Raw genomic sequence first — 24,540 nt, 5'->3', positions numbered from 1 at the left:
GTCAACCACTGGAACCTCATAATCGCTCCTTCGATGCTGGTTTTTTGAAGTACTGTTCTTTTGTGCATGCGGGTCGGTTTAGAAGCGTGATCTGTTCAGACTGATGTCGCATACAGGTCACATTTAAAAGACTTGGATTTGGGCCACTTTTACCTGCTGTGTAAACGTAGCCAGTGTATTTATACCGCCGCCACTTTTTTGTGGAGTAGGCTGTTATAATAGATCTCCTTCTTACTATTTAACAATGGTGCTGAAAGCATATCTCAGAGCTGTTGTGTGACATCAATACCACTACAGATGACACAGACTTGTAATCTAAGTATTCTGAAAGTAATTAATACTTTAAACAAGTGGCAGCTGAACACAGGCTCAATCAGTTTCTTGCTGGTCTGAAGTGAACACATTTGGGGCTGCATAAATCCACAAAGAACTTGTTGGGCCTTTGTTTATTGCTGTTCCAGCTATTTATTCATCTCTCCTCTGTCAACAGGAATGCTTCTGATGAGGCAAAAACCCAACCAGGCCTTAGACCACACAATAAATATTGCAGGGACTTATCTGAACCATGGGAAACCAATGCTGCAGGTCCAAACACACAGGATACTAATCTGAAACGTGAGTGCCTTAGCACGCTGAAGACGTGACTGAGAAGACAGACATAACACAGCCTTTTTAATGCCAAACAGGCTGATCGTCCACTCTGTGTAAGAAGATGAGTCTCCATCAGCGTCCAGTGTTACCAGTAAGTTACACTTTCAGTTTAGTAGCTCATCTGAAACTTCGTTATGTTGCGCATCCGACATGAAAACCTACCGATTTCCCTCGGCTGTTTCTGGATAACTAAGCATGATTTGAAATGTGCTCTTTTTCGCGAATCCTAATTTTGTGTGCAACACCAGTGCTGTCACCTAAAAAAGTAAGCCACAGCTCCACATTCATTTAAACTAAAATCATTTTATCCTCGTTCGTGTTTCACCGGTTATCCAATCATAAACTCTTACAGATACTCAACCAGCAACATTTGTCAGGATAGCCATGCCTAATGCACACACAGTTGCTCAGGGTGCATGTCTTAATTGAAGCAAACACCGACTCAAAACACGCTTTACTACGTCTCCGATGTCCTTCCCTCACATAGCTGTCAGCCACACATCAGAAAGAAACATACCACGAGACCATAGAGGGAGAAAGAGAAGGAAAGTGAGGAGGCTGCTGCATGTAACACACTGTTCATACTCATTAGAGAGAAAAACGCCTCTCAACCTGCTTTTATAATCCGTCTGTAACCACATTAACTGTGTTTATATAAATGGACTGACAGTCAAATCCCTGTGACGTCGAGGGAAGCTGGGTTTCAAATATTCCTAAAGGCTGAAATGTGTACAAAATTAGTACTGTGATCCATTCGGTAAGGCAGATGAAGCCAATGATAATCAACAGTCATCTTAAGAGGGCCACAATGGAAATAAGCCTCAGGGCTTTATTGTACTTTATTACTGTGTGATGTTATTGTGTGTAATTATATGCATTTTAATAAAAAATAATCTACTTTCTCTCCCTCGTCTGTTCATTCCTCTCTCTGCATGTTATCGTCGTTTGCCATGTAAGCTGCCGCTCACGAAACGAAAGGCCCATTTATCACTCCCAAAACTTCGCCTTAAGGCCTCCCCCAACCAGAACGCTTCACTGTGCACCGTAATTTATGCTGTGTCATTCGAATGTAGTAGGAGAAGGATCGATACACAGAAGCCCTTTCCACTGCCTGTGTGAAAGGTCAAATAGGAGTGGTCGATTACAGTTAAACTCCACATTATAGCTGATCTAAACTGATGGGAGGACTCAGTTTTAATTAAAAAGAACCTACCACTGCATAAACACAGAACAACTGCTACAGCATTTGCATGGTAAGAGGTAAAACAGCAAGGTAAAAGGCAGCCGTGATATACAGCGTAATACAGAATATTCAGAATATTAACAGAACACAGTATTAAACTGCACTGAAATAAGCAAGACATTAAAACATGTAAACATTTCCACATTACTATATATATATAATATTGTGTGTGTGTGTGTATATATATATATATATATATATACATATATATATATACATCAATTGCCAAAGGTAAGTGTTCATTTAATATACTTTGTCCATGTGAAAATGATGCGTACACTTAAATCAGATAAATTCACAAAAATAATAATATTAAGTTTATTAGTATGAAGCATCCTCTAACCAGAATGTGACAAATTTACTCATTTAATTTAAACAGTACCAGATCCGAGTCTTAACTGTTAATGTTAAACTGCACGAAGCTTTAACCAACACCTGCTGTCTGTCTTATGGAAAAGTCTCTACATGCACTGACAGCAGATATGTCACCTTTGGCCGAGCCAAATCTGCTCTGATATTTTACTCTGCTGGCAGGACTGATGTAAAAGCAGTGTGTGTGAGTTAGGGAGTGTGAGTGTGTGTCTGTGTTTGTGCATGACTAAGTGACAGGAGTCAGTGGGTATGATGTATGAAGCAGTGTGGGAGGTTCTAAGAGCATCTGTATTTGTTGAGGAGGAAAAAATGTTTGATTCTTTGCTGATATGTGTAGTTAGCACTGATAAAGTGAATGGGCCCATCCTTAACAGGAGCTGTTACACTATACTAAAAACTGACATAGCTTGTGCTCTGTGGACAAACATGTAAGGGCGTGATAATTCGCAAAACATCATATTTAGATTTTTATACAGGCTCAACGCAACATTGATAAACTCTGCAACTGTTTATTACTTGTTAGTGACAAATAAAGGGCGGAAAAGTCTCAATGTAGGCTACAGAAAATGGAAAATCACATTTTTTTGGTGTCCTGAAAAGATTCGGGGTGTTTTGAGATCATCACCAAGTATCTGTCAGTGAAAATGTATTCGCCTTGAATTTATAGTTTTGAAGCATAAGAAACAGACTTGTTTCTGGATGCTTGTTTGTTTCATAACACAGGAAAAGATGCAACCACTGCTGGCATTGCTGTCACTCGTTAATGCACGACTGGACGACAAATCTGAGCCCTCGCATAATGCAAAGTGATGCATGTGTGCCTGTATTACATGCGTGTGTGTGTGTGTGCATCTGTGTGTGACCGCACAGTATGCATGTTTATCTGCACGCAAGTGTGTTGCTGTGTGTGTAGAGCTGTGCTTCTCTCTCTGGTCATTAAAACCCTCAGGATGGTCGTCAGAGACTCGGCACAGCCAGCAGCTTTGAAGTGAAACTCCCCCACCAGCGCGAGCTCACAGCAACCATAAAACCCACCGTAAATCTCTCACACAACAACTCTCTTTCTCTCTCTCTTCCCTTCTTCCCTCCTCCTTTTTTCCTTTTCTGCCCCATCTCTATACCCTCCCTACAGAGACACCCATATATCTCCCCTCTCCGAACTCACATTACCTCCTGTGAGATTACCGCTGAAAGAACTCAGCAAGATTATCAGCCAAATCTCCTGAACTTCCACTCTGTCCTGTCCTTCTGCGTACCGTTTGAGGTCACAGGTTTAACTGAGTACAGCTCACAAATTATACACTCAAAGCTTTAGAATAACAAGACACCGTTCACGCTTACAAAACATCTGAAACATGCAGCTCTGAGCCTGAACTGATCATGACTGACAACCAAAACTGCACAATACTGAGGCTGTGCTGATTTACAGGTATTGGTGCTGCTGCTGATAAAGCATGTTTAATGACTTCTTTCATATTATATATTATACAGTGTTTAAATACAGTACTGTGCGAAAGTCTTAGGCACCCAAGACACGTTTTCAAAATCTATTTATTTGTGTAGTTTGTGTTCATTTGCTGAGAAAAGTGTTAATATTTGAATAAATTAATTAATGTAATGAATAACGATATATATATATATATATATATATATATATATATATATATATATATATATATATATATATATATATATAAATAAAATAAATAGTGATGTTCTGGATGTTGGTCTGTTTGTTTCCCCATCTCCAAGCCGCTCCTCGAGGAAGCCCAGTATTATATGTAGTTAAAAAGCAGCTCCTGGTTTGACCAATCAGAGCTCAGCAAATTGAGCTCATGATGTAATTGATGATATTAACGAGTCTCTGTGGCGGCTGTGAAGGTGTCAAGGAAAAATATGGACCCAAGAAATTCTTGTTACTTTTTATTGTTTTTCTGTTTATTTGAATTATGAATACGACTTTATTCTAATGTATATTGTGATAAACTCACTGCTGAGGTCAACTGTTTAAAATTTGCTTAGATGCCTAAAACTTTCACATAGTACTGTATTACAAGTAGATTTTTGGTGGGCTAAAACTATTCATATTATATTTACATTATTTAATGTTGAATAATAATAATAATAATTAATAATAAATAATTTAATAAAGAGTTTCTGCGGTTCTATTTAATTTCTAACCATTTTATATATAAATATTGGCTGATATCAGTTATCAGAACTTTTTGCTCCTTAAAAAAATAGGTGTCAGTGAGACCCTACTGCCCAGATATAGACCTTTCCTTCTCTTTCCCACATTTTCAACTTATTTAAGAAAGGAATGAAAGGGTGAATAAGAAAGCTGAGTGAATGGATAGTGTACAACTAAAGGCCAATTAGCTTGCCCCTAAAGAAGCATGATAGTGGGCAATAAAGAAGGAAAGCAAGAAAGTGAGGCACGCAGAGAAGTGAGGAGAGAAGCAGAAAGAAAGAACGAGTGCAGCTGCACTCGGACTGCGCAGTCTATTTCATCTCTTTTCTGGATCTGGCACCAGCCTCACACCAGCACCTTGACCACGATCCAAACTGGTCTCAGATCAGCAATTCCTTAGTTTTACCCCACTGATCTGAAAGTCAGCTGCTGACCAGCTGGCTGACCTCTTTCTGGCCATAGATAGCCACTGCTCATGTAAAGCATTGTGGGTCAGCACAGCCACTGTTCCCAAACGCGGCGAGATAAAGAGTGACCCTAGGGGTGTCAGAGAACAAGGCCAAACACACACAGCAAACACTCAGCGGCCCTCATTCCCATTCTCTGGCCACGGCAAAGGCTCATGGGAAGGCCACTGGGCTGACCAGTATTTAGGCCCAGAGGTCAGGGGTCACGTAGGGTTACTGAAAGAGGTCAGGAAAGAGGGAGGAGGACGTGGACACTGGGTTTTAGGGGGGGGGGGGGCATTTTGGGCTCAGAGAACAGCCCTTCTATCAATCACCAAACAGCTCAACTGTCAATTGAGCCAATTCCTACCCATAACCCCCACACTGGCATTGTTCTCTCCTAGCCAATAGCAGCAGCCTTCAGGGTCATTGAGAAAGGGGTGAACAGCTCTAAATTCTGGCCCGGGCTGAATTTGCTTTATTTAAAACATTGGAAAGTCTGAATTTTTAAGGTGTCAACGTATGACTTTAAAACAGGGGTGTGAGGATACAATTCTTATGAGAACCATAAGTTCTTGCATCACAGCACAATGTATTTTTAACACAGAAGCAAAAATAAATTTCTCCTTTCATTTTGCATTTACTTTTTCACCAAAATCTAATTGGCCAAATAAAACCACAGTGACTGGTGGAAGCATAATTACTAAACCAATTATCATTTCCTTAGAAGATTTTAATATCATATATATAATCATCATTTTTTTTAACATTAAGTTAGTATGTCTGATAATATAAATAGATTTTATGACAAAAATTTAACTTTTTTATGCAGAGTATATATCAATGAATACATACACATGAAAGTGTGTACATCCCTATAAACTAGAATAGTATAGAACAGAATTGGTGCAAACATCGTACTGAAATAGATACTGTGGTGTATATTAGTGCCATTTGGTCTCATTTCCCTCCACATTTCACCAATTCTTTCCCTAAAACCATCACTCCACTCATCGATCCACCTTCCCAGCTATCTTCCCACCACAAACTACTTCATAACCCCGCAGGTCAATCACTGGCATCACTACAAAGCTTGACAGACAGGTCAACATACTGACCAGCTCAGTTTAAGGTGGCCTTACTCTGAACCTAGCCCCTGACCTACAAATACAGCACCACTGCACATCAATCAGAACCCATGTCAGATCTGATCTGAGAGATTAGACACCCAGTCTGTCCTGATTCCTCATATCACTGAGAACGCTGAGCGTAGCATCTCCACTCACCCAGGCCTCCGACAGTGTGTTGGTTGAGGTGGGGGGGCAGCTGGATGGGGGCACTTTCAGGCTGGCTCTCCTCATGGTAGAAGAGTCTGTATCCTTGCAGGCCGGCCACAGAACTGCCCACAGCCAGACGCCAGCGCACAATAACAGTTGTGCAGTTCAGAGGCTCCAGCTGCAGCTCTGGCGCCAGAGGAACTGACAATAGATGAGAAGAGAGAAAGAGAGACAAAGCCAATGAGATCTGGCAGCATTCATTTTTATAGGACAAGACCAATTACGAGATTAAACTACATTATTAGATTAAAAAATGAATTTATTCTAAATTAAACAACATTGATTAAAACAATGCATATTACTGTAATTCTCCTGGCCGATGATGAACGCAGCCATTTATATTCATTTGACATAAAATGAATAAACAATTAATCACCAAAATAACTGTTAAATTCATAATATAATTAATAGTGATATGCAGGGCATTCATATACGAAAAGTCTATTCTGAAACATTTTCATTTGTAATTGTTCACAGGCTAGGAAAATGAGCCCATCAGGACACAAGCACACCAATAAACTTCATCGTGAAAACAAAAGTGTGCCAGGACAGTTTTACAATGTTCCTCATTCATGCTGGTTTATTTTCACTTGTTATATGTTTACGTCTTACTTTGTTTATTACAATGTTTGGCGTCGATAAAGCTAAAAAGAGAGACTTTAGATTTGTACTGTACACTTAATAAACATGCACAGCAACAATAAAGTCGAATTGGCTTTAACTGGCGAGTCAGATCTTTCCTGAACATTCCAAGGAATCCAACGTCCAACTTTACATATGCCAAGTGCTCGACTTGTGGGTCACTTTATGGAGGTTCTAAAGCTAACTGCCCCATTCATAAAACGCTCTGACTGATGAGCAGATTCCGAGGCCTCTTCCCCCTGTGGTTCTGAACAAAATAACCATTTCACACTGATCTGACAACAGTTTTGCCATTTCTCTTATAAATGGCTGTAATGATGATTTGGGGAGGGGGAATGATCTGTGATCAGCATGAAAGAATATTTTCTAGCAGCAGTACCCGCTGGGATCAGTGGACACCTTTATTCTACTGAACTGACCTCAAGGGGCCTGCAGGCTCTCATTTTATAGCCCGTGACTGAGGCTTTTCCCATGCGCCTCACAGCCGGGGTCAGAGTGCACTGCAGTACCCAATGCAACGCCTTAACAAGACTGTTATAGTAAGCACTTAACATGCATTAAGACAGTGAGCGTAAGGGAAGTGAGGGACAGAGACACAGTGAGAAAGGCTGGAATAGAGGACAAGAAAGTCATTCAGAGAGTGAGAAAGAGGCAAGAGAGAGAAAGAGAGAGAGAAGAAAGGAGGAAAGTCAAAGGAGTTGAACATGGACCCGCATTTCAATCCCTCAATCTCACAATTACTGTTAGTTTAATAACAGTTATAGAAAAAAATCTGACAATAAATCTTAAGAATTATGACTGAACAACGAGCCAAAGGTTCATAGTGGTGAAGCTGTTCTGAAGCTACATGCGTGGCGTCCCTCACCTTCCCCACTGGAGGCTTTGGGGGTCCTGTGAGAGGTCCACGCAGATGGCTCACACCAACCCACGCTGGTGGCGGCTGCGATCCGCAGCAGATAGACTGTATCTGGCTGCAGGCCCTCCAGCAGGCGCTTGGTTTGGTCCCCAGGCAGCTCCAGCTGGGTTGTGGCTCCGTCAGAGCTGGGCCGGTACCACAGACGGTACGCAGAGATACGACCACGGCTAAGTTTGTGTGAGAGCGGCAGCCACGACACCTGGATGTCTGTGGGACTGCGGCTGGTGAGAGATAACTCAGGAGCACGCACGGGAACTGAGAAAGAGAGACAGAGGCAGAATACAGTATGAATGGACATGGCAAACACATAAGATGTAAACATAATCATATGGAAAACTACAACCTCAGACAACACCAACAGGTACATGAAGTAAAACAGCACTTCTCGTGTAGATTGACTACTTTTCTTAGTATCACCCTGTCTAATGATTTACCAGTATCCTTTCATCTGTAACTCCCTAATCCCCTGAGTTCCTTCCTCTCTCTCTTTGTTCATCTTCCCAGAACAGACCAATTGTTTGTCCCGGAAGAACGCAAGGTCATATACTACAGTCCTATACCTCGGGTGATATGGTTAAGCACGATCAACCTTTGGCCTGCTCAGGCAGGCCTAAGTGTGCTAGAATCTGCCCATCACACATTTCTTCTCTCTTCTCTCATTGCGTGTTGTAAGATGTACATCAAGCTCACCATCTTCAAGTGTGTGCTGTATGATGTGGTCAGACATGCGGCTGGCACCCAGAGGCATGTACGCCACCACGTAGAACGTGTAGTTCCACGCAGGCTCCAGGTCATCAATGATGTAACGAGTGGTGTCATTGCCAATGACAACTTGGTACTCTTCGTTGTTCAGACCTGCAGATGTTAAAAGCATAAGAAGCAGGATCATGTCAGTGAACTGAACGCTAAAATCATAAGCTGCTTCTTTCATTCAGTACCAGAAATGACCAGATAGACCAGAAACACCATCACCTCAAGTACGCAAACTTAAATGACAACAGCACTGCTGCATGGAAATGTGTGTTCTTATGTTACTGCGGCGCTTAAAACATTTAGTAAGAGCCGACCAGTTCTGCCAAAGGTTTGTCCAACGGCTGGTCTGTCTTAACAGTTGACTGGACAGAAGCACGCAGGCGATACGAGATAGCTTTGCCCGACTTGGCTGCTGCTATAGTGCCCCTTGTGGCAACACTCAGAGAGCAGCTTGCTTGAGATGCGATATAGAGGTGGTTCGATATGATGCATTTTTTCATACAGCAAATATGTGCGTGTGTTGATGCTAATATGCCAATGTCTGCATCACGCACGTAGCTTACATGCCCTAACGATACACACGTTTTCAGGTTTGATACAATTTTTAAGTTATGACTCAACTCAATTTTCAATATTTTACATTTAGAAATAAAAGTTATTTTTCACGGACAAAATACACTCAAAAAAGCACAACCGTAGCATTTCTAATTGATTTGAAGCTATTTATATTCGTATTTATATTTATATATGCCCAGTCAACTGGGTGTTGGTACACGCACAACATTAGGCCCTCTCCCTCCCCCTTTGATTCCACAAACAGTCATAAATTAGAGACCCTCTGAAGAGACATAAGGACGATACAGGATTAAATATCTTGCATTATTTACAAATCATAAACTTCTCTTGGGCATTTGTTTGATAATGTGTTAAATATTCAAATACGTTTTTTATTAATGGTATTCAAGCATAAATTAGCTTATTTTTAACAAAGCCTGAAGCCAAAGTGCAAATGTCTGCTTCCCCTGCACTACAATGCCCTCCTTTTACATACAATAATTGGCACATAATTGCTTAATAAGATCCCTGTTAAGCCTCCTGATTCTTCCATTCAGTTCCTTCAGTAATGAACCTGTACGGATATTCGAAACAGGGCCCAGCATAAAAGAGACATGTCAACTCAATCAAATTGGTCACGCCTCCTTCAACGGGCGATTTCATAGTCACGACTAAAGCCAAATTCCGCATGCTGATTTTCTCACACAGCCAACGTGTCTGATAAGGCTTTAATTAGTCCAGATTAGGCGGCTCACACAAAAGATTCCCTCGGAGCCTCACAACGACTGAATTCACAATTTCTGACCCACCAAACAAGATCCTTAAGACGCAACAGAAAAGGCCTTGTCCTCTGTCTGAATAGCCTCGCCGCTGACTTCAACTGCGAGACTTTTACTGAAATTTAAGAAAGACACAAACGCTTCCCTACACCACCAACTCTAGTGTTGAACTGAAACACTAATACAGCAGCTTTTCATTCCCTTTTCCCTCAATTCCTACCAGGTTTTCTCTTTCTCTCTCTCCCTCACACTCTTTCTCTCCTTGTCTTTCTCACTTCATTATTGCACTGGCAATTAGGGAACAATCCTAGGAGGCTTCCTCTGTCCTAAAGGCTTAAGAGCATCCAAAAAGAGCAGTCCTGAGCGAAAGAGTAGTCCTTCTTCTTCTGACCTGTTTTCTCTCTCTTTCTTTCTCTCACACGCTTTTTTGTGCCTGAAAGTGCTGGCAGGTGCTTCTTTTGCTGACTTTTCTTTCACACGTTAAAGCTGCTTAACGGAATTCTACAGAAATAATTAGGCTGAAAAGAGGATGGTCTTGTCAAAAAGTGACTTTTGCCGCTTCTTATTAACAATGACTGTGCCCAGCATGCGGGAGCTCCACAATGAGGCCAGTGCTGCTTTCCCATAACTGGCCTTTTTGCTTTCAGAAGTCAGGAATGTTCCGGAATAAACAGGACTGTGTCTTCAAGAGGTAAGTTACTGTAGGTCACTGCAAGCGGTCAGGAAGAATAAGCATGTCTATACATGTTTTTTAAACACACTGAGGTTATGGGAAAAAGGACAGGTGGTTTAAGTGAATAAGAACATCCCTAACTAGTTCCAAAAGTGATGACAGCAAAAGACAGTAAAATATTATTCCATATTATTCCAGACATAATGGAACTTTTTTAGCAAAATGTGTTGAAGACCAATCTAGTCACTGGAAAATCTGATCTAATTTCTCCTTCAACCCTTTAATGAATATAAAAAAAACCAGCTATTTCTGTCATTTAATGTACTCAACATCACTCTTAATGCACTTTTTAAATTATCTCAGTGCGGTTGTCATATTTTATTATTTCTGTAAAGAACATGATCTAAAAAAGCCAAAAAATTAAGCATTTTTTTTGGACACGCAACATATGAATTTTCACACTTTCACATCTTTTTCTGTTAATCCGATGAAACCTATTAACAATTAGTCTCTCCACAGTGATGCGAATAGCATCCTGAATGTGTGCAGACACTCGCTCTGAAACTACTGCCATACATCCCACAATAAATAAGCATGGAGCTTTTAACAGAGTGACGGGAAACCCAGTACCACATAGAAAGCTCCTTTTACTATAGCCAAGGTGGGCATGTATGCTGCCCAACTTTTACATTCTAACGAGCTAATCTACAGACCCAGAATCTGTCTCAGAAGATTTCATGGCTCATTTCAGATTCTAGGCTTAAAGGCTAAGCCTCATTGCTCAAATGCGATTTTTTGCTCTGACACGACGGTTCACACTCGTTTAGGTAAGAGACTCAAATCCGTCATTAATGTGATGAACCGGCCCGAAATGACCCTCATGAGCTCCTCCTACTCAGTAACGTCACGTGACTGAATCACTGCATCATCGGCACAAACGAACGAGCAGAACGAGCTTCGCTGAGAAGATCATTAACTCTGATCAGCTCTCAGCTTCGTTATTAGAGCCAGACGGAGGAGAAAAAGGTGAGACGAGCTGCTTTTCCACCGTTCACAGGCTTCAACGTCTGTTCGGCGCTGCTGCCATGGTAACACTGAATGATGGCGCACGTGCAGTGGAAAAAAAAGCACATGAATTCCGATCTGAGCGTCACATTAAGGTCACATGACCACGACTCGGATTCGTATCTGATCTAGGACCACATATGAAAAAGGCTATAGTCGGATTTGACAAGATCAGATTTGCGTCCACACATCAGATCTGAGTCACATTAGGGCAGAAAATCTGACTTGTGCCTGGTGATGTGAATGAAGCCAAAAAGACTTCACACTGTAAATCTAATCTTTATTGACAAGGCTGCCAGATTCTATGCTGATTTATATACTGTGCTTAGTTCTGACACAAATACTACACGATTTACCTTCTGCCTTCATGTAGTGGATGGAGTAGGCGATAACTTTATCAGCGTTGTAGAGGGGTCTCTCCCAGGCCAGCAAGATGGCTGAGCTGGACACGGTGTCAGCACGGATGTTCCGAGGGGCGCTGGGCCGGTCCTCTGACATCACCACGATCAGACGAGCCGTGGACAGAACCGAGCCCTGATTGTTCTCCGCCTGGCACTGGTAAATCGCATCATCCTCAGGGATAATCTGGTTTATTACCAGTTTACTAAAAATAAAGCAAAAAAAAAAAAAAACAACAGGAATTCAAATAAAACTTTATTATAATATAAATAATATAAATAAAACTTGAGCCAAAGTTTTCCGAGTTCTTTCCATTTCTTCAGTAATACACCCACAACTACACGTTAAAGACGTAGTCTGAACCTGTAAAATGCCTGAATCTGTACAGTCCCCTGCATTCCTCTTAGTTCTGTTGTAATGATTTTACAGTGTAGGAAAACACTGAAGTCACCACTATTCTCACCCCTTCTCTCAATCAGGATCCTATAACAAACATAGGCTGTATGCACTCATGATTCAAGGAGGCAAGAAAATCAACTAAAACGGCATTTGCAAAGCGCTAAATTATTAACGCCCCTCTCATTTCACGGAGAGAAGAGGCTTATGAATATTTCAGTGAGACAGAGTTTCCAGCAGACAAATGAGGCAATTTAAACCCCAGGTGCTGAGTGTCTCAAGACTGATTGGGTAGCAGGTTACCAATTCTACTTACAGTTCAGTCCAATCTAATCTATAGATTTTGGAGGCAAACCACCTACGTCTTTTGAGCAATTAACTACAAAAGACTTTGTTTACATATGTTCAGCTTAGGGATTATACTGGTAAAAACATTACTTTATGTGATGTACAAAATATTAATAAAAATATACCCACATATACCTTGTTCAGATACTTTTTTGTGGACACAGACGGCTTTCAGCAGATGATGAATGAGATTTGATCGGAGTCACGCAACAAAAATAGTTGTAATTAGAGATACACTGCTACCACGCTTTCCTTTCCGATACCGATACTCGACCCTTAAGTACTGGCCGATACAGGGTATCGACAGTGGTACCTAACTAACTTCTAAGTCCTGATATTTATATGGCTCCACTTTCTAAATATTTTATTTCGGTAAAATCCTGGTAAATGAGCTCTAAAAAAACATATAAAATCCAACAATTTGAGATGCTTAAGGCTAACCTATCATATCATTAGTAATAAGAACCATATTTAACAAATATATTAAGTGTATAACATTTTATTGCTCAAAACAGAACTGAGCAACGTGTAAATAAACATGTGGCCTGCACATGTAGGCACGCAGCAGCTTTCCTGGCCTGGCCAAAACAGTGCCAAACGTTATTTCACATCCGAATTTGAAATTTAAAGTCATTTGTCTCATATCTGCATCCCGTTCGCTCGCACTCAGCTGGAGTTGAATAAAAATTGCAGTCTTTTATGCTGCCAGTAGTAGCGGCAGAGCCGTGGAGCTGAGACAAAAAGGCCACGAGACCCCGCCACTGCATGCGACAGCTGACAGCAGAGTGGGCTGCTAAACTAAAGTCTAAACCAAAACTAAAGGCTATCACTGCCTCAAGAGGACAGCAGTTCATTCCATACAGTGTTTATTCTCTCAAGAACAAGCTGGACTAACATTAACTCAGACTGTAACTGTCTACATAGCAGGAGATGAGCAACTACTGAAATAAGCAGCTCAGCTGTTGAGGGAAATGTTAGAATGTTTTACACCATTAGGGTGTTTCACACTTTTTATTTGTTGCATTATTTGAGGTATTTGTGACACATCAATGAAACCAATAGGGGCCAAATTCTATATCTCCCTCTAATAATGCCTTTCACAAAGCACTGGCATTACAGAATCTGCCATGAGCATTTTACTACTGCTACCACTACTACTAGTACTGCTTTACTACTGCTGTCACTTTTGTGTTTCCCTGTCAAAACACACCAACCTGTTAATTAGTTGGATCAGGTGTGTTGGGAGCACATTATTATGTCATGAGGTTTGCCAGTGTAACATCTTGTACCTGTTGTACATCTTGATCCGGCCATTAGCGTGTACAGGTTCTCCGTTCTTGAGCCAGGTAATGTGAGGGGTCGGCACCCCCTCAGCCTGACACACAAAGCGTCCAGTGCCAGCACGTGGTCGGGTCAAACTTTCAGGCCATTCCACCAGAGACGGGGGTGCTGAAATGAGACATTTTGTTTCAGTGTTTTCAAAAACATGGCAGATTTCATATTAATAATTCATATGAGAAGCAGAGCTGGCAAAAACGAACTTAAGCGTGATTCAAACTGGATTAGTCTTCCTGGGAAGGCCATTTAATTTAATCGATGATCCTGTGTAGTGTTAACCCTCTGAAGTCAACATCCACACTTTGATCTTTCAAACTTCTCACAGAGTACACAAGGTCTTCCATGGCAAGACTAACCCAGCATGAGCAGTCCATTAGGTTCCTGGCCTAAGGGCCTTACCAAGCACAGTTACATTAGCAGCTGCGACGGTGTAGTTTCTTGTGCCGGGTGTCGTTGCTCGGCAAACATACACCCCAGCGTGCTGCCGCTTGACGTCAGAGATGAGAAGGTTGCCGTTGCCGAGCACTTTCGTGTTATAGACATCTATGGGTTTGTGATCAGCGCGACTCCAAGAGATCAGTGGCCGAGGGTTTCCCACCGCCACACATTCCAGTAGTGCGCTGCCATGCGTCGACACTGTGATGTTCTGAGGCCCAGCGATGATGTGAGGCCGCTGAGGAATTCTGAAAGATGGAGCTAGAGCAGGAAACAACGATGATTACACAATATGTCAACAGCGACAAAAACAACAACAGCCAGCAAATTGTTCAGGTCTCTCTTGCTTACCTGGCGTAACAGTCAATGTTGCTTCCACACTCCTGCGACGGTTGGCAATATTTGCTGCCACACAGCGATAATTCCCAGCATCTTTTTGGTTTACTCCCTGAATCTGCAACACTCCGCTGGGCAGCACTGTGATTCTGAATAATCAAATAGAGGAAAACGAATAAACAAAAAACTTTACACATTTGACAAATTCAACACAGTTTACAAAATCCTCTGCTTTTCAAATGTGTATTTAACTGTAATACGTTTAAAAATATATCTACTGAAATACTAATGCATGCACTGAAATGACTACATCCATTTATAAAATGTGTCCTAGTCAGAAATCAGCTATTTGCTTTCAGCCACTGTCTCTGAAATGCACATTTGGCAAGCTGGTTTCTGTCTGCGATGCCTCCTTTATACAACCAGCTCTGTGCTGTGTACCTGTCAGTGGCCAACGGTAAAGTGACTCTGTTAAATTCCCAGGTGATGATTGGCGGGGGCGTGGCGCTGATTTTGCAGGTGAAGCGTGCAACAGAACCTTCCGTCACCACAATAGAGGAAGGCTGCTGTGTGAATGTGGAAATGCCTGGACAGAGATACATCACAGTGAATTAGTTCTTATAATAATCAAAAACGGTCAATTAAAGAACAGTCAATTAAGCATTTGTGAAACTGCTGAAGATTAAAATCTGGTCACAATCAAATCAATGCACCAGTAAAACTGTAGTGATAAGTAGTGCTACATTTAAAAACGGCAATAAATTTTTTTTTTTTTTTATGGTTGATATTTAAAGTAATTAAGAATAAAGAAGGGGGAAAAATAACCAATTGGTAAAAAAAACAACAACAAAAAACAGCATTAATTGCATCTAATTCACTACTTGTTACTATACAGTTTAAGCAGTTATTATAAACTGACTGGTGCATACAGTCGTGTTATGTTACACGCAGTTGTTCAGTATTTAAAGAGTAATAATGATACTCAAGATAAGCTCAGAAAGAGTATGTCATTTAATTTGTATGGATAACAAAGACACGTCGTTATAAATGCTCATTCCTGCTTTACACTTATCTATGAAACGTATAAACAAACAGCCAAAAGCTATTCTAGCTATCTACAGCACTCCGTGTGAAAGCAGTTTTAACTTAGATTAACATAAAATATGAAAGTAAAAGATCAGAGCAGTAGTGAGTGCAGTATTCAGATCCACAACCGAACACGAATGTCTTCTCCCACATGCTCTTCTCTCTGTCTCTCTCTCTCTCTCTCTCTCTCTCTCTCTCTCTCTCTGGATGGTAAAGGTTGAATGTACTTCCATCAGTCACATCAATCCTCTTTAGCCTTGGACTTAAAGATCAACTTTGTGTTAAAATTGCGATCAATGACTCTTGCTGAAGACAAAGTGTCCATACAGCCAAGAAAGAGCAGATTTACTGCCTGAATTTACAACATTGTCTTCTCACTACCCATAAACTCCACTTTAAAGAGTCTCAGACAAGTATACCGATTAACCAGTGATGGAATTTGACATTTTTTAGAAACACTAATAGAAAAAACATATCCTTTCTCTTTACACGGCCTTCTTTCCTTTCTGCTAATAGCCTCCTCTATGTTGAGAGCCTCCCATGACTCAGGAAATGAGTAGAATGGGCAACAAAGGTGTCTACCCTATTTATACCAGCCTTCATGCTGCACTAAAACAGAAAGTTATGAGGCTTGAAAGTGGTTTTAAAGGAAAAATCATGGAGCGTATAATGACGTGAAGTCAGTGGAAGACTGTGGAGGCAACCGAATCAAAGAATGAAGAAAATGTTGAGGAGCACTGAAACAAACCGAAGCATCTGCTGCTTCCTTACAAAGTCTTTGTCCTGGTTGGAGCAATACACAACCATTGTAATACACAAAGAGAGAGAGAGTGACAGAAAGAGAGGGAAAGGGTCAGTGAAAGGTGATAGGGCTGGAGAAGGGACTGTATCATATGGATGAGCAGTAAGAACCAAAAGGTCTCTAGATAAACATCAACATGTCAGACCTCACAGCAATACAGTGCTGCCCTTTTGGTACCAACCATAGTGCGGATGTTTGTGTATGTGATAGGAACGGAGCTTTCTCAGTTTTCAGAACTATTCACGAATCGTTAAAATATACCAAAAATGTTTAATTAATATTAATATTAATATTAATACACGCTGAAATAAATTTTAGCACAGCTTTTATGCTGCTAGATGATTTACTGAACCATTTCTGTTTGTTTATAATACAAAAAATATATATATGACGTAAATATGAAGCTTTCATGTAAATATGTATTGCATTTTATGGATACTGTACCAGAAGGCTATCTTACTATATTACTCTCATACTGATTTGTTAAAATCATGGTTGTCAATGGGTATTATACCACAGTATATAATTACAATAATAATAATAATAACTAACTTCTGCTGTGTTTATGGTTCTACTCTAATAGGGTTGCCACCTATATACACACAATGGTCACTTTATTTGTTACACTCAACTCTCCCCCTGTCCAACTGACCATTTCAGACCAACTGTGTCCTAATTCTACGAAGGTCATTCAGTAGGCATGTGTAACAACTCTCAATTATAAAGAGAGTTACCACAGGCCACAGTGTCCGTCTACAGTAAAGAGAGGCTAAAGTTTATTAAACAGGGAACAGATGCTTATCAGGCATACCAGAGGTGCAACATGTGTTGTTCCCTTCAGAAGAAGTGCTTTTAGCCAATCAGCATCTTCTACTAAAGCATCACAAGAATTCAGGAACTCAGAAATACTGCAGAGAATACTTAAGAGTTTCTAATGCTTACAGCTCTTTTACCACAGCTGACATTATGGATCACTGACGGGCAGATCTGTTTACATTAAGTGATACTTTTTTAATCCCACAAACAGGGAAACTCCACCTCCGCATTTAACCCATCTGTGAAGTGAAACACCACATACACACTAGTGAATACACCCACACACACACACAGAGCGGTGGGCAGCCCTATCCACGGCACCTGGGGAGCTATTAGGGGTTAGGTGTCTTGCTCAAGGACACCTCAGTCATGTGCTGTCGGCTCAGGGGATCGAACCAGCAACCTTCTGGTCACAGGGACAGTTCCCTAACCTCCAGCCCACAACTACCCCCGGAACAGACACTACACTTGATCTTAGCCAAAAGGCCGAGAGGCGATATAGATGAGAGTCTATATGGAGCTGTTTATGTCATTTTTCCATCCATCTGGCTGAGAGGCTATATTACGAGTATATTTATATATGTTAACTTTTATAAGGGTTATAAGTGCTTAATTGATTCATAAATGATTTGCTACCTGTATGTCCTGTTATGTCTGCATAATTCTGACTGTAGCTCTTCCCAAGAAAAGTGGAACGGCTTTGAATTTCACTCAGAATCAGTTTAACTTCAGCTCGCATTCCTACAAGTACTGCGTCCCGTCATCTATCAGAACTGTAGCCAGTCTCTATAAATTTCTCACTCTCTCTTTCTCGCTCTCAGCTATCAAACCATGTGCAAATTAGCACCTCGCCACATGTCCTTTCTCTAAGCCTGGCTGCTTAGCTCTATAACGATCTGGATCTGAGACCTCCTGCCCCGAATAACACCTTCGCAATATCTGATTCATGTCACACTGTTTACGATCCAAAACCACATAGCACTAACAAACTTTGGTGGGGAAACAACAACTGCGAAACCTGCAGTTGAGATGCTGGAAAACAAAACATATGGATGCCATCCTGAAGTCACAAATCATCTGCAAGCCATGTGTAAAAAATTGCCCCTTTAAGTCCAACACCAGCAGGAGCCGTGAGGAAGACCGTGTCCTGCTAAAGATATGCGCCTGCCGTTTATTGGATCCATGCAAGGAAACTCAGTGTTGATCTAGGTCTTCCTGCCCAAAGCTGGCTGTTTATTTAGTAATTAAAAACTCACATTCTTTCCCTCTTTATTTCGTCTTCCTTTATGACGCAGTGCTCTGCTAAAGCTTCTCCTAACACTTATGACTTTAGAGGACATTTAACAAGATATCAATCACATTTTAACACTTTATAAACAAACACCAACAAACACATGCACAGCTACTAAAACAGACTTCTTTTGTCAGTGTTCATATTTTGAGTGTTACGTAATGAAAGGGAAGAGGCCGACGTCTTCACTGAACACTTAAATGGATTAGTCTATAGTAGAAGGCTGTTTCTCCTTCTGTCCCTTTCCAAGCCGAGAGCTATAAAACCCCCACTAGCCATTAAAATCAGTGGCCTCATCTCACCCCCTGCCGCTCCATCCTCGGCCTAGAATGGCCTCACAGAAGCCCCGGTCAATGATTAGTTAACACAAATCAATGGCAGCGCCGCAGCTGATAAAGACTTTACTACGAATCGCATTTTAGAGATGGTTGAGGCGAGTGAAATGTTTGCCTGGGGCTTCAGAGCATGATGACACACGCACAACCACAGCACTCAATCAGTGCATCTGATAAGAAGGATCTAAAACAATGGGGAGCTGCACTAAAGTGACACGTGAGACTAACTGAAGTTCCTTTAAACAGATAATCTGACCAAACAATGCCTACCTGGCTAGCAGCGAATGAAAGTTTGTAGAGGCAGTTAACATAATCAGATATGATCCTTTCTGTACGCCTGTACAACTGGAAAGCTCCATTTAACACACACTCACTGGCCACTTTATTAGGTACACCTTGCTAGTAAAAGGTTGAACCCCCTTTCGCCTTCAGAACTGCTTTAATTCTTCATGGCAGACTTTCAACAAGGTGTTGGAAACGTTCCTCAGAGATTTTGGTTGGTTATTTGAGTTCCTGTTGCCTTTCTATCATCTGGAACCAGTCTGCCCGTTCTCCTCCGACCTCTCACATCAACAAGGCAATTTTGTCCACACAACTGACCGCTCACTGGATGTTTCCTCTTGTTTGGACCGTTCTCTGTAAACCCTAGAGAAAATCTGTGTGAAAATCCCAGCAGATCAGCAGTTTCTGAAATACTCAGATCAGCCCGTCTGGCACCAACAACCACGCCACGTTCAAAGTCCCTTAAATCCCCTTTCTTCCCCGTTCTGATGCTCGGTCTGCACTTCAGCAAGTTGTCTTGACCACCTCTACAGGCCTAAATGCATTCAGTTGTGGCCCTGTGATTGGCTGATATTTGTGTTAAGAAGCAATTGAAGCAATTGTACCTAATAAAGTGGCCGGTGAGTGCATTACGTTAGAAAGGCTTCCACTACTGAAACAAGATCAGGACCTTAAACGCACTGAAGTAACTGCTAGACAGCGTATGTTAATTCTTGGATGTGGCCTGTCCTTAACTCTGCATAAATGAGTGATTACTTGAACAGCAGTATCTATCATTTATTTTAAGAGTCTATCATTTATTGCTGTGCTTACTTTTAAAATACTCGTCCACTATGTCCCCTGTGATATGCAGTACGCTGATACTGATGTCCCTAAAATGGTGTGCACATGCTTTTTTCGGCGTATTTCAGTTAGTCTGTTAGTAAAGGGGATTGACTCTTCTTACTCGGCCAGCTAAGACATAGATTTGCAGCGTTAGCAGTAATAATCAATATGAGCCAGAGTCAGAACTGACCAGGTCTTTCAGTTTGAAAACTCAGACCAGCTGATTATTCAATCAATTCAGTTTGTGTGCATGGACTTAAAGTGCAGGCCAGACTCCTGAAAGCGTGAATAGCAAGAGAGTTGAGCTCAGAAAGAGTTGGCAAGAGTGGCACTTCTTGGCTCCTCTGGACTCCGCTGACCCTTGGCCCTATGAAGAAGCATCAGACCATTTGATGAGAGGTAAGATAAAGGAATGAAGAGATGCGATTTGCCCTTGCTGTGACATACAAGCACCTTTATGTAACATTCTGATTGCATTTAGTTTGTTCTGATGGTTTAACTGTTCAGGGAAAATGCAGCACAGCTTAATTTTCTTTTAAATGATGTTTAAAAGTAACATAAATGCAAAGAATAATCTCATGCAGTACATCAGTATTAGAGCTGACACACACACACGCACTATCACGCAAACCACAGTTTAATCCTAAATGATCTCCACGTGTCAGCTTATGACTGAAAAGACAGAGCCAGTATTTCAACCTTGCCCGTTGCCGTCTTTCTAGAGGTCCTATTAAAACCTATGCAAGGCCTGTCAAAGGCCTCACAGTCCTGAATTTCCTAAACTGCAAACTGCAGTTTTATGGGCAACGGTGCTCGACAGAAATAACCGTTCTTTAGACATGATTTCAACACCAATCAATTAGTCTGCTGATCTTATGTACAGTCACTGACTGAACAGCATCATGTGATGAAGGATCACCAAAACAGGGTTGCCAGGCGTTAACTTTGAAACAGTAGGGATTCCTGCTTTTGCCTCCTCGTGTTCATACTGCAGAAAAGAACGCTCAAGATGGCTTTTCCAACGACAACTCAGATTCTCACTGGCCCCTCTATGTCTGTGAGGCGGGAGGAAGGCTCAGCTTTACAGCTGCAATAGAAGACCCTCGCTAAATTAACACAACACTGTAACTCCGTGCAGTTTGCATCATGTTAAACCAATACTATAACCTACCACAACTGACTGATATAACACCTGACAACATATTTCTGAGTAGGGGTGTGTGTGTGTGTGTGTGTGTTTGTTTACAATTGTACATCAGCCAGATAAACGAAAGAAAAACAGGGCAGTGACTCAATGACTTTGTACAGTGCATTTTAAGCTCAACTATTTGTTTACTAAGGTTAAGATTAGGATAACAAGTCTATAGTAGTTCTCACATTCAAGCATTACATTTCTACATTTCTATAATAAACACAGAAATACTATTACACACACCACACAAACAAACACTATTATATATATATATATAGAGCTGTTGTCGGAACAAAACCTCGTATCTCCATTTTTTACATAATATGAAAATGCATGCTGGTCTTTATATTGTTTGTAAGTTTCATGATGGATGGACCAAAAAAAACTATATATATATATATATATATATATATATATATATATATATATATATATATATATCTTATATTATATTTAATGATTATATATATATATATATATATATATATATATACACACACACAAATTTGTGCTTATACAGGACAAAAACTTTCTTACTATCTCAGCCCCCTGTGTGTGTGTGTGTGTGTGTGTGTGTGTGTGTGTGTGCGTGCATGCGTGTGTGTGTGTAAGGCCTGTGTCCTTACTGAAGACATTTTTAATTAAATTACTTCTAAGTAGTTGAGTGACTTGCAGGAGGGCACTGCTGCTCTCCTCAGAACATCAAGCTGTCGCTGACCAGTTGGAATGTGTTAGAGAAACACATTTTTCTCATTGCTAAACCCAGCTACCGTGACCGAAAGCACTCATGCTGGAAGACTGGAGACGTTTTACTCTCACTCTTTCCTCATTCCTACTCTTTCTGTCTCTCAGTATGGCTTTGACAGAGGGCTGAAAACCAGCAATGCTGTCTATTGATTATTGGAAAAAGACTGGAGTGAGAGCTGAAACTGAGCTTCAGAGGGTTTAGATGGTAGTGAGCCGCCCACAAATGTGTCCTTTCGCAGCATTTCTTGCCCGAATTCTATTGAACTTGTCTAACCTCGCAATGGTTTTTGTGGGCGGCGCATGGATAGGTCAACTGTCAAATACTACTTAATGCTCCATTCCCTTCTGACTTAGTAAAAAAATAAACTTCACTATAGTCTTTTTATGTTTTTTTCTACAGCTTGTGCTGTGTAGCTGCCTCACAGCTGCTCATAAGGACGATCTGGCCATCTGCCCCTTCCTCTGACCTGGCCTTTGACCTCAGACCTCTCCCAAATCCAGGCCATCCCAGCTCAGCCAAGCCGCATTGCCACCGTAACAACACCCACAAATCAGCACAGGGCAGTATAATACCAGCACAAATCACTGCAACACTATTTTTAAACCAGTACAGACGAGCATAACTCTGCTTTAATCTCAGTATAGAGAGTGTATCAGCATCGTCGACCCACCACAGATCAGTGCAGGATCACTTAATGTCAGTAAAAATGAAATAATAACTCATTACAGCAGCGTTTTCTAGTCCTAATCTATACCCTACTCTAACACGACTCCTCAGCCAAGTAATGAGCTGTTCATGAACTTAAAATGGGTTTTTTTAAACACAGAAAACCCCAAAGATGCAGTACATTTGAAACTGAGGACCATAATGTTTTAGAACAGGCATGGTCAGTTTGACCATCAGTCACTTACACTGAAAAAAAGTGACACGTGATTAATTAACGAGTGTACTTGATTAATTAAGAGACCCTTATTAGTCCCACAATCAGGAAATTTCACCTCCTCATTTAACCCATCTGTGTAGTGAAACACCACACACACATTAGTGAACACACACACTAGGGTGCAGTGAGCACACTTGCCCGAAGCGGTGGGCAGCCCTATCCGCAGAGGCAGGGGAGCAGTTAGGTGTCATATACTGTCGGCCCTGGGGATCGAACCACAGACCTTCCGGTCACAGGGCCACTTCCCTAACCTCCAGCCCATGACTGCCCCCTATTCAAACGTGGACACTGTTTGCACATGCATAAAATATACAAGCACTGTCAAAAGTAAGTGAAGTGAAAGATAAGTGTGCTGATGTAATATAAAAGATGTGCACGCATCTTTACAGTGAGAGATCACAACAAAAAGAGACCTCCAAAATCGTAAGCACACCTATACATCCTACACAGCGCTCCAAATAGCACCACAAATACTCCAGATCTGGGCATTATGTTGTACTCTGCGTTGTCTAGGCTTTTTGCTATCTTGGTTCCAATTTATCATGTCCATATTCTTCTGGCTACTAGCCTTGGTTTTGGATTTTAACCCCTAAAATGGCCAAAACGTTTTAATACACACTTCTATAACCTAAGAATAGCTCATCCAGTTTGCACTGCAGTCCCTGTAGTTACTAAATAATAAGCCTTAGTAAGTAATCAGCCTGGGATTTAAAGGGGTTAAGTCCTCTTACTTGCATCGGCATTGTTTTTGACTTCCATCCTTTTGGATTCAGTGGCCTTAAAAGCAAACTGACAGGACAGAAAGGAAGCAGTACTGGACTGGCCACTTTGTGCTTCCTCATTAGCCTGTTTTAATGAGAGCAGTGAGTGTGTGTGTGTGTGTGTGTGTGTGTGTGTGTGTGTGTGTGTGTGTTAGAGAAACAGAGCGAGAGAAAGCTGATCTGCTGGGAGATTGAGCGGAAAAACTGCACTCTAGCTAATCCTCAGTGGTGGCGATCTGCTTACAGCTCCAAGATCAGTTTTCCCAATCTGCCTCATCTGAAACATTAAGACCAGAGCTTTAACGCTGAACCTAGATCAGCAAATATGCAGGCTAGATCAGATGTCTATTTAGCTTAATGCTAGAGAAGAACATAAGGGGTCAGTTTCCTGGACACAGATTAACCCTAGTCTACATTACACTGTCAGCAGTGATTCCAATCTGAAAACACAGTTTAGGATGAAACTGTTTCAGAAAAATAAATCATGAGTCGCTCTCTGACTCCATTTCATTCTCTACCAGATTACATACTAAAAGGTAGCTGAGAAGCCTTCGGCATTCCTCTTCCTCTGTCTTCCTTTCTCT

The 24,540-nt window shown here is 41.2% G+C and overlaps 1 protein-coding gene and 1 pseudogene across 1 annotated transcript in view; both read right to left on the bottom strand.

The window, feature by feature from the left end:
• The window catches only part of prtga (protogenin homolog a (Gallus gallus)), a 50,470-nt gene that overhangs the window by 15,892 nt on the left and 10,038 nt on the right, over positions 1-24,540 (bottom strand). Inside the window, exons 3-10 of the mRNA XM_017704995.2 lie at positions 15,317-15,461; positions 14,891-15,024; positions 14,504-14,800; positions 14,056-14,215; positions 11,980-12,227; positions 8,489-8,653; positions 7,748-8,053; positions 6,190-6,381 (exon numbers count right to left, since the gene is read on the bottom strand). Coding sequence (XP_017560484.2) covers positions 6,190-6,381; positions 7,748-8,053; positions 8,489-8,653; positions 11,980-12,227; positions 14,056-14,215; positions 14,504-14,800; positions 14,891-15,024; positions 15,317-15,461 — 1,647 coding nt within the window. The remainder of the gene's footprint in view (positions 1-6,189; positions 6,382-7,747; positions 8,054-8,488; positions 8,654-11,979; positions 12,228-14,055; positions 14,216-14,503; positions 14,801-14,890; positions 15,025-15,316; positions 15,462-24,540) is intronic.
• Positions 17,964-18,077, bottom strand: LOC119263757 (annotated as a pseudogene).

The sequence above is a fragment of the Pygocentrus nattereri genome, chromosome 7 (genome assembly GCF_015220715.1).
Source record: "Pygocentrus nattereri isolate fPygNat1 chromosome 7, fPygNat1.pri, whole genome shotgun sequence".
Lineage (NCBI taxonomy): Eukaryota > Metazoa > Chordata > Actinopteri > Characiformes > Serrasalmidae > Pygocentrus > Pygocentrus nattereri.
The sequence above is the reverse complement of the archived record's forward strand: the minus strand, read 5'-3'. Positions and strand labels throughout refer to the sequence as shown.